Source organism: Bubalus bubalis, chromosome 7 (genome assembly GCF_019923935.1).
Source record: "Bubalus bubalis isolate 160015118507 breed Murrah chromosome 7, NDDB_SH_1, whole genome shotgun sequence".
Lineage (NCBI taxonomy): Eukaryota > Metazoa > Chordata > Mammalia > Artiodactyla > Bovidae > Bubalus > Bubalus bubalis.
Genome location: NC_059163.1, coordinates 25,735,451 through 25,746,346, shown reverse-complemented (window position 1 = coordinate 25,746,346; position 10,896 = coordinate 25,735,451). Strand labels below are relative to the sequence as shown.

Genomic DNA, 10,896 nt, shown 5'->3' with positions numbered 1-10,896 from the left:
TAAATGTAAGCTATTAAATTGCACCTGGGAAAATAGCCAAGAAATGAAAGGACCTCACAATTATTTTCAAAAAGATATATCAGTACTATTATAGTGAGAAATGATCCGCATGTCAAAAAGTAGAGAAATAGCTAAGCAAACTATTATATATTAACATAGTGATATACCTCCTGGCCATTAAAAATGTAAAAATTGCTAGTAAAAAGCTAGTAAAATTGCTAGTATATGGAGTATGCTGTTAATGAGAATAGTGGAAGATAAAATAAAATATGCATGCTAGTTAGCATTAGTCAGTTAAAAGTAAATTAAAAGTAATTGATGGGATTGAAAATGATTAGACCTTATTACTCCCTAGAGTATATCTTTTGTAACTATGTTTGAATTGTTTTTTTATTATTATTAATATAAAATAAAAAACTAGGAGCAAATTTCATCTTCAGGAAATTCTTTAAGTAAAAGATGCATACAATCAGAAAAAAAAAAAAAAGCCTTTGGTATAACTATATTCCCTTCCCCATTCTTATGTTGAATGATAAAGTCATTCTAAAATATTCTCCCTAGCTATCAAAAAAAAAACCAGACCAGTGATACTGGTAGATCTAGCCCACTTTAAGTAACAATCAAGCATAGTGTTGATAAATGTTCTTTAGTCATATCTGGCTCACACCTGACTCATGTCTCCACTACCCCACAAGCAAACAGAACAATCCCAGGTTTGAGATGGGCAGTAACAGGAGTACCCTCTTGTTTTCCTGCCATGAACAGGAACAGGCAACCAGTCTCCTGGAGGAGGGACCTCCTGCCTAAAAAGTCATGCACCCAGAACACTGGGCAAAAAGAAAAAAAAAAAAATCTGCTGAAAAACAAAAGAAAATCATCGCTTCGAGTCAAATGAATGCAAAGAATGATTTTTAAAATAATTTAAAACTTAATACCTTTAGGATCTAGTCCTATATGGGAAAGGAAATGACATTGAAGCAAAATCTGGTCTACAGATGAATTCTGAACTACCCCACTTTCAGCCATTTAAAGATCTAAACTTTGACTTTGCACTCAGTATATAATACCCAATTCAAATGGAAAAATAATAATATATTAAGCAATAAAATAGGCTGGTAATTTCTATGCACAGTATAGCTTCATTTTTGTTATAAATTCTGGAAAGATACACACCAAAATATCATCAAGTGATTACCCTAAGGTAGTAAAATTAGGTAAGTTTTGGTCTTCTTTTTCTCTTTTCTTGATCTGTGTTATCTGATTTTTTTTTTTTTACAGTAAACATGTATCATTTATATGATTTTAAAATTCTTTAAAAATGTGAAAATGGATGTAAAATTTATCAAACCCAACCTTTCATCAACTGACTTTAGTTCTGTGTATTTAAATGCAAAGATAATTGATATTTATAGTAGTAATCACAAAGCATTATGGATCTTGTATGGCTTTTTGAAACCATAAATTACTTTGTGTTCAGTTTTAGTGCTGAGTGTATTTAATTATAGTTCAATTTTCTTAAACTATTAATTATGTGAAGTACATGTGAGAAATTCTTATGAAATAGAATAATTTATTATTCAAAGCAATCCATTTCCCATAGCTACCAGATAATGGGAGTATTGTGGTACCTTGCCACATCACAAAATATAACAACGTCTATGTAAACTTCCTATTGTAGTTTTGTGATGTTTTGTTTTTTAAGGAACACCAACAGTTCATTACTGCAAATCCAATTTCCATCATAAGCCACTATCTGGATGCTGTGGCTTTAAATTTATAAAGGATAAGGATTTTCTCTTCTTAACTCATAGAAAATAAAGACATAAGGAATTTAAACCTGAGGAAATATCTCCAAAGTGGAATTTGAGTCAGATGCTTACCACAATAAAGAGAAAATGTTAACTCTGGTAGAATAAAAACAGTCCTGTGCCCACGATACGAGATTGCCAGGTAATACTAGTCCACCTGTTCTTTCACTCTGCTTTTCCAGGTGGTCTTAAAGAAGCTTTTAGCAGGAAAACACCTGGACCTAAGAGACCACAGAACGTGTAAGGTGACACACACATAAGGGACATAGAGTTATGGTGAGGTGGCACCTAATACAACTTCTGTCTGTGTCCTGTGTTTAGAGAACTAGTCCTTTTCTCAAAGAGTCACAGACCGCTCCCAGGATTAGGAGTTTTCATGGTCACTTGGTCAGCTGCTTCAGGCAGATGCCTTCCTTTATTAAGAATCTTGTATACATCTCAAATAAAAGCAATAAATCTTATGGTGTAAGAATATAAACTGAACTGGTTTTATTTAAATAAATAAAGTTCTGTAAGAGTAACAATTATGGTTTCAGAAAGTGTGATGGCATTAAAATACCTATTAACAGCTGCTAGATTTGGGAACGGAGAAGGCGATGGCACCCCACTCCAGTACTCTTGCCTGGAAAATCCCATGGACGGAGGAGCCTGGTAGGCTGCAGTCCATGGGGTCGTGAAGAGTTGGACACAACTGAACGACTTCACTTTCAGTTTTCACTTTCATGCATTGGAGAAGGAAATGGCAACCCACTCCAGTGTTCTTGCCTGGAGAATCCCAGGGGCGGGGAAGCCCGGTGGGCTGCCGTCTATGGGGTCACACAGAGTTGGACATGACTGAAGCGACTTAGCAGCAGCAGCAGCAGCAGCAGATTTGGGAATATTCACTCTTCCCTGGTAGCTCAGTTGGTAAAGAATCCACCTGCAATGCAGGAGATCCTGGTTCGATTCCTGCGTTGGGAAGATCTGCTGGAGAAGGGATAGGCTACCCACTGCAGTATTTTGGTCTGGAGAATTTCATGGACTCTGTAGAGTGTTGCAAAGAGTCAGACCAGACTGAGCAATTTTCATTGTCACTTCATTCTTCTCAAAAGGAAAAATAGAACACATGGAAGAATTAGACACTCTAAAAACAGAATTCTGGCTTTGACGCCAACATGTAACTTCAAAAATATCTTTCTCCTTATTTGTCCTATCATTTTCTTGTTTGAGGCATAACTTACATACAGTAATGCCTTAAAAAAAAAAGTCTTAAAAGTAGAAAAGAGGAGGCCAACTTGGGAGCTAGGAATCAAGAAGTGCTAGAGTAAAGAGGAAGAATATTTCAACATGTCAGTAATTTTTAATTCAAATCAGTGAGACTTCATCTTGAGCAGGTTAGTGGAATTTTGGTAAAGTTTACTGCATGGTTGAATTTAGATATTTCAAATTTCCTGAGTGATGGTAGCTTTACATAGACACACACTTGACTCCCCATAAGCCTTACCCCTTCAGACCTCTGCCTGGATTTCTATTCCAGACTAAACCAGAGCTGCTAATTTGACGGGTGCTAATAAGTTTACATGACTTCAATTAAAACCTAATTTTGTTTAATGACATACCATAATAGCTCATGATTGTTACACACAAGAGATAGTTGAAAGATCTTTTTCATTTGAAATGAGACATAAAAGCTCTTTTTATGTCCAAAACAAGGAAAAGTGTTTGGTTTTATCAGTAAATCTTATTCTTGTAGCACCTTTTTAATCAACTAGAGAATTCTTTGTCTTTAGCATAGGTGGAAAATTTAAGTGAACTGTATATTTTGAATGGTGTTTAAAATAATAATAGCTAACATTTATTGAGGATTTACTATGTACCAGATATTTTCTAAAGACTTTGTGTTCATTCACTTGATCTTTAAATAATAATTAAAAAAAAATCTTAAAAATGAGAAAACCAAGAAGTTAAAGGTTGACCAAGCCAGAACAGGAACCCAGGCACCCTAGCTCATTGCCACGACCCTAAATACTACACAATCTACCTTTTCGTCACACATTTTAAATTATTTGTTTGATGTCAGCGAACACAAGCACACACACTAATACTGCTGTGCTATAACAGCCTATACAGAGATTGAATTTATACTCTTAGGTCAGTGCCAACTTGAACCTCGACCATCATCACAGTAATGAAGAGGTCTAATCACTGAACTAGGGCATTGAGATGAGAGGAAATGGAGAGATCCTTCTGGAGCTTACCTAATTTTTTCTGATTTTAATCAAGTAAGGCAGCCCCTCCAACCAAAATTTTCTTTCCTCATCTTAGATAATCAAACTCATTCACCTCATCCAGCTGATGGAGTCAACAATCCTATTTCCAATATGAAGCTAAGACACGACAATAGCCTAACTGATCTCTGCTTCTAGTTTGTCTCCCTGGCTGCAGCAAGAGGAATCTTTTTTTTTTTTTTACCCCAGTCTATATGTGTCTGCATTAAACTGTCAGTGGCTCCTCATTCCCTGGGTCAGTAGTTCTCAAACATATACAGGAATTTATCGTGGTAATGTTTGCACAACTCTGTGAACATACTCGAAACCACTGAACTGTATACTTTAAATAGGCGAATTGTATGGTATGTGAACTATTAAATATAGATCAAAGTTGTTACTTTAAAAAATGCCTTACTTGATTTAAAAAATGCATTAAGGAAATCAAATCCTCTGGAAGTCATGGCATGCTGTGTGGAACATCCTGAAATGTTGAACCAAAAGCAGTTTTGCTAGCAGAAAATAACAGTATAGTAGATATTACAAATAAGATTAAAACTCACCACTTTACAATTTTATCTACAAAAAAGCAAGTGGTTGAGCTAAGATTATCACCAGTTTCTAATGTTTGCCTCTAATAATAAATTTTTATTTCCTAAATTATTTTATAGCCTCCCCCTATTTGCCAGCAAAGCAGCACTAACATCAAAGGCAAGGAAAATCTGAAAGGGAAACTTCAAAATTGAGTACATCCTATACAGTACTTCAATTTGTCTCTACTTATTTGCTTTCAAATTAAGACATTAGGAAAGTTTCCATACTTGGCTTACACTAAGGTTTTCTGGAGGAGATTGGACAATCCTTGGCTTTCTGGAAAAGGCCTATTTTTCTTTTTATCTTTAATAGGCTTTTTTTTTTTTTTTTTTTAAGAATTATTTACTTCTTTGGCTGCTCCAGGTCTTAGTTGTGGCATATGGAGTCTAGTTCCCAACCAGGGATCTAACCTGGGCCTCCTGCATTGGGAACACAGAGTCTCAGCCACTGAACTATCAGAAAAGTCTCTTTTATGACTATTTGTCTTGACATGTAAAATTGGGGAAGCCTGATGGCTCAGTGAATAAAGAATCTGCCTGCAGTGCAGGAGACCTGGGTTCAATCCCTGGGTTGGGAAGATCTCTTGGAGGAGGAAATGGAAACCCACTCCAGTATTCATGCCTGAAAAATTCCATTGACAGAGAGGAGTCTGGTGGGCTGCAGTCCAAAGGGTCACAGACTGGGACACGACTGAGCGACTAAGCACACACACACACATCATAAAAAGATCTTTTTCAACTTGACCTTAAATTCCCTTTCCATCCTCACCTTATTCCACACCACCTCAGGCTGCCACACCACAGATGCCACATACCCCGCACAGTCACGAGCAGCTAAGTGTCCTCCAAATACATCCCTAAGCTTTGTTTTCATGGAGGCATCGACCTCTGAGCTGTCCTCTGAAACACACATTATCTCCAGGAAAGAAGCAAAAGGGATTCTAAGCTGAAAGAATTCTGCACCAGGACAGAAACTTTGAGGGTAAGAGCATTTGCACTCCGGTAGTTTGGTGAGGCGTCAGTGTGGGGTGCGTGGAAGGGAGAGGCTGGGAGGAGATTGGCCCGGGCAGTCCTCCTAGTCTGTGCTTTATGACATGAGCAAAAGAGTGACTCCAGCAGGTCTGTGCTTTCCTCTGCTCTCAAAACCCTCTTCTGCCCCACCCTCTCCCCAAATACATGTTAACCACGTCAGAAAGTTGATCAGAGTGAGAGGTGTGATATGTGGACAGAAGGACCTGATGGATCCTCCTAAGAATGAACCTGGGACTGTGTTCTAACCATTGAGCAATCAGTCAATGCTGTGCTATGAAATCACACGTGGCAGCCAGTCAAGAATGTAGTAGAACCAACACAGCTGGTTTCTGTGGAAAGCCAAGATCATTCACCTAAAGATGCCTGGCCTTCCAGCAGCCCACCCTGATTTTCCTAGCCCAAAGGAGTCTCTCCTCAGAAACCCTTTGGAGCACTTAACTTTGTACTTATGACACTGAAAAAAGCTTTCTTCTTGCAATGCAGTGGTTTTGCCCTCATTCCTGGTAGCATCTTTTTGTTTTTTCCTTTGTCTCATTTCAAAAGCTTATATCTAATATAATGCAACTTCAAAAGATACTTTGGGAGAAAGGTATGGTATAAATCAATCAGCAAAAACTCTTGTTAGATTTTTTAAGTTCAAGAGGGGAGAAGTCGTTTCCCGCTCACCTTTATAAATTCCACAGCACTAAGGAAAACATACTTGTTGAATAAATTGACACTGTGATAACAACATGGTAAAGTAAAAACATTTCCTTGATTTTTAAAAGAAGTTGACATTTTTGTGATTTTTTCCGCCCTTGGAGATCACCGGGTTTACCGGGTTTACTAGAGTATTCACATAAGTGTTTATCTTTTATCTTTAAAAATTTCATTTCTCCTAACCATGCACCTACCATCTGTGCCTGTAGCTTTCTTGATTTGATTTGCTAAAGTTTCATCCTGAGTATAGGCCTTTTTGGAGAAAAGTAATACTTAGATTCATTTATTCTGCCTGTTTTTTGTTTTCTAATAGAACAGAAAGATATTTATTTCAGCAAAATTATAAAGTAAAACTACAAAGAAACAAAAATATTTGACATTCACTGAGACACAATTTTGTAAAGAAGAAAGTTAACAGTAATCAGCATTATTGAAGAACAATAAACTACAAATATCTGTTGATATTTTAATGGGGGGGAAGCCAGAAGAAACACAAAAATACATTAAAAATACAACATCATTGCCACAGCACATAAAAATATCTCCATAAAAAATTAACTATTTCTATTTGGACACTTAACCTTGCAACTCTCTTTGAACTGACATTCTGAAATCTTGATGTCCTGTTGCAGTTTATTAACTAGTCATTCTTTTATTCCATGGATCCACAGAGATCAGTCTAATCACAAACAAATAAAAGAGCACTTCCTGTTAGACACAGCACTAACTCAAGGCTAATATTTAATTTTAATTGGCAACGAGTTTAGTGCAAATAAAATTATATTTAGCAGCTTAGAGAATTCCTGGTGGGGATGCATTCACCTCACAACCCTTATTGCATCCCCAGAACAAAATCATTTCTCTTTTCATGAGTATGAATATTGGCCATTCAGACCCACTAAAAACTACTAATGCTAATTCTGCCATTTGTCACAGAAGGAGTTTCCATAAAAGATGGTTTCAGTCACTATGTAAATGAGCCATACAGTTTTTACATTTGGAAAGTTCCCCTTAGTTTTGATTTTTTTTTTTAAAGCAGGGCCTGAATGTCAGTCACAACTGGATCTTATCCAACTGCTTCTCTGAAAAGAGGCATTAATCTTTTCTTGCACTGGCCACCAAAGATCGTATTCAAAGGAAAACCTGAGGATAGGGCAGATGAATCTCTTAGTGCAACTTCTACTCTCCAGTAATAATTTTATTGCACCGATTCGAATGCAAAAAAAAAAAAGAGAGAGAGAGAGGAAAGAAGAGGAACCATCTGATTTCAAACCTGGTACTTTTCCTCTCAGCCAAGATTTATTCTCCAAATGAATGGAAGCCAGAGAACTCCTAGCCAGCGAGAGGATTTTGTTTGAGGCTTGTCAGTTCCTTGAATTGCCTCTCTTCTTGTTAGACATCTGTTCCCTCTCTAGCCAAGGCCTGGGGTGGCTGCTTGGGAGAATGGCGTGGCCACCTGTGCCCAGGTGGCAAAGGAAGGAGAAGAACACCTAGGTTTAGGCACCTGACTCTTGTCTACATTCACCATTAGAAAGCTTGGATGACCTTGAAGGCCCAGCATGCGCTGACACAGAATAAAGGGAGGTAAACAGGCAGGCCATCTCACTTGACCTCTCAACCAACTCCCCTGGATTCTCTCACTGAATAGCTCAAGGATGGGGGTGTGGAGGCCATGTTGGAGAGAAGGGCTCCCCTCAGTCACTGTCCTCTTCTCTTTCCCTCAGACTGGGGCATTTCTCATACTGGTTGGCCAGCTTCCATTTGGTGTGCTGACTTTTGAGGAGTGCAGCTAAGGAAGTCTTTCGGGTGACATGTCGAGATACTTCCCGGCTCTTGGCCTTCCTGGTGGGGGAAGAGCTACGAACCAACGAATAGGCAGGGAAAATGGGCTTGCCCCGTGGGGCTTCCAGTAGCTGCCATATTTCCCCAGAGGTATTACTGGTCAGATACTGCCAAGGCTTCTTCCCACTGCTGTCCCGGATGTTTACACGAGATGCCAGCCTTTGCACAAGCAATTTGATGATCCCCTGGTGGCCGTGAATGGCCGCAAGGTGTAGCGGGGTGTACCCACAGCTGGACTTCACATTGACATCAAGAGCAACCCCTGCTTTCTGTGCACTTGAGACCAAGTCCTGAAGGGCCCTGAGGGCACCATGTTTGGCTATCCAGTGCAAGGCAGTGTACCCGGTCAAGAAGTCTTTGTGCAAAGCCAGCTGGGGGTCCTCCCAGAACAAACTCAACACCCGAATCCAAGAGCCACTGGCCAGCTTCACGATCCATTCATGCTCCCTGGCATCGAGGGGGACAAGGGATGACTTGTGCTCCGAAGATCTGTGGGGGACCAAGGCCGCGGGCCTGTCCTCTCCAGGGACCCGCCAGCTGTGTGGATGATCCCGCTCGGCGGCGGCAGCAGCTTTAATGTCTGCATGTGCTAGTGTCAATGCAGCATCCACCCTTGGGCTGGACATGGCTCCCACTCTGGAGGGTTTCCTGGACCGGGGTGGGCGCCGGCTCCTTTTCAGCAAATCCTCCTGAAGGCACTCTTCATCAGAGGAGGACAATTTGGCTCTCCCCGCCCTGGAGCTCCTCCTTAGGGATCTCCTTAGTTTGGGAGCTGGCCAGGATAAAGGTTGGGGGTCGCCTGCAGGACCATCAGCTCCTGTGGAGACCGGCTGAGAGGTGTGAGCATCCCCTACATTCCTGAGGCCCTGGGGGCTCCTAGTGGGCCTGGCCTCCTTTGGAGAAGGGGCCCCAGCTGGATTCCTGAGCCTTCTCCCACCTGGGGCTCCCAGGGCCAGACGCAGCCCGTCTTCGGAACCTCCAGGGGACTCTTTGGGGCCGCTGCTGCTCTCCTCACTGCCATGGCTCTCCTGTTCCACGAAGTCCTCCAAATCCTGGAGGGACAGCTGACAACGAATGCTGCGAAAGACTGCCAGCTGAGAAACCCCGGGCCAGACTTCCGAAACAGTGGGAACGACGAGAGACTGAGAAGGAGAAGGGGGTTCCGCGGGCGCTGACTCAGATTCCTGGACCCAGGAGCCCTGCTCCGAGGGCAGCCGAGGGAAGTCGTCTGGCAGCACCGACCAGGCTCGGACTGGGCCGTGGTCCCGGGTCTCGGGTACCTGGGGGTGTCTGGCTACCCACTCGCGAGTGCGCTGCTGCTGCTGCTGCAGAGTGGAGTAGTGCACGGAGCCCGGGGTCACCGGCGCGGGAGGATCTCCTGCGGGACTGGGACTGGACAAGACAGCGGGCGGTGCAGCAGCCTCGACGGTGGCAGGAGGCGAGCGGGGCGTGGCAGGCCCTGGCGGGGGCTCCGCGGGAACACCTTCCCACTGCGGCCTGGGAGCCCCGCGGTCGAACTGGGCCGGCTTCTCCGCGGCGCTGGCGCTGTTAGTGGCGGGGTCCGGGAGCCCCTCCAGGCCGTTCTGGAGGCATTCCCAGCAGCAGCGGCCCTGCGTCTCTGCCGCCGCGCACCTGGCTCGGTCCTGAGCAGCCGCCGCCACGGCGGCCGCGGGCACCGGCGCCCGATGTCCGGAGCGGCCCCTCGGCCTGCCGCCTTCCCGCGCCGCCTCCCGGGCGCCGCCCGCGGGGAGTCCATTGCAACCTGCGTCTGCGACCGGGGCTGCGGCACCTGCTGGCGCCTCCTCACGGCGGATCCGCCTCCCTGGCTGCGGTTGCGGCGGGTGTTCCCCCCGGCGCGCGGGGAGCGGGGAGCCGGGCGCAGCTCCCCCTGCAGGGGCGGCGCCCGCGGGCGGGTCGCGGGGTCGCCGCAGCCCCTCCTCCTCCCCTACAAGGTCCCGGTACCTCCTCTTGAGCACCACGTACTTGGTGCCGTCGGGGTCCTGGCGCACTGCGGCGACCGAGTTGACGTAACCCTTGAAAAGCTCGCGGCGGCGCTGCTGCTGGCTGGGGGGCGCGTCGGGGTCGCGGAGGAAGCTCTTGAAGTGGCTCAGCAAGGCGGCGTTGGTCACCCGGCCCCCGGCCTGGCAGAGAAAGTCCAGGAGGGCCTCCTGGCTCAGCTCCCGGGCCATCGCGGCCCCGTCGTCCCCCGACCCCGAGGTGTCTGCGTCTCGCCCTCCCGGCGCTCTCCCGCGCCAGCGGAAACCCCGGCCTGGAGTGTGTCACCTGCGCCCAGAGTGGCGCCACCCGCCTCCATCAGCCGCGGCCTGCGGGCAGACCCAGAACGTGCCGAGAGGTTGGCGGGCTCCCCCCGGCCACAGGCCCCGCGCGCCGCCCAGGTGGGAGAGGGCGGCTCCCTGGGCCGGCCCTGCGCGCCGCGCGCCGCAACTCCCCGCGGCGAAAGTTCCCGGGATCGGCCGGAGCCGGCTTCACCTGCGCCCTGGCAACGCCTCCTCCCCGGCTTTGGGGGAAGGGCCTGGCCCGCCTCCTCCTGTCCCTCCGCCCTGTGAGGTCTCCCCCACCCCTGCCACCCATCCCAAATGAGTCAGGCGGGTCCGAACCGGGAAGAAAGAGCCATAGGTGAGGTGGCCGGCGACCCGGCGGCGGCCACGAACCGCG

The 10,896-nt window shown here is 45.2% G+C and overlaps 1 protein-coding gene across 1 annotated transcript; it reads right to left on the bottom strand.

Moving 5' to 3' along the window:
• Nucleotides 1-6,300: 6,300 nt before the first annotated feature.
• On the bottom strand, nucleotides 6,301-10,545 carry SOWAHB (sosondowah ankyrin repeat domain family member B). The gene has a single exon (XM_025289859.3). It carries the CDS (start codon nucleotides 10,407-10,409, stop codon nucleotides 8,073-8,075), a length of 2,337 nt encoding a protein of 778 aa, XP_025145644.3. The 5' UTR covers nucleotides 10,410-10,545; the 3' UTR covers nucleotides 6,301-8,072.
• Between the last annotated feature and the right edge of the window lie 351 nt (nucleotides 10,546-10,896).

Excerpts from the sequence above, each read along its gene's own strand:
- SOWAHB (XM_025289859.3), bottom strand. The coding sequence starts at position 10,409 with ATGGCCCGGGAGCTGAGCCAGGAGGCCCTCCTGGACTTTCTCTGCCAG.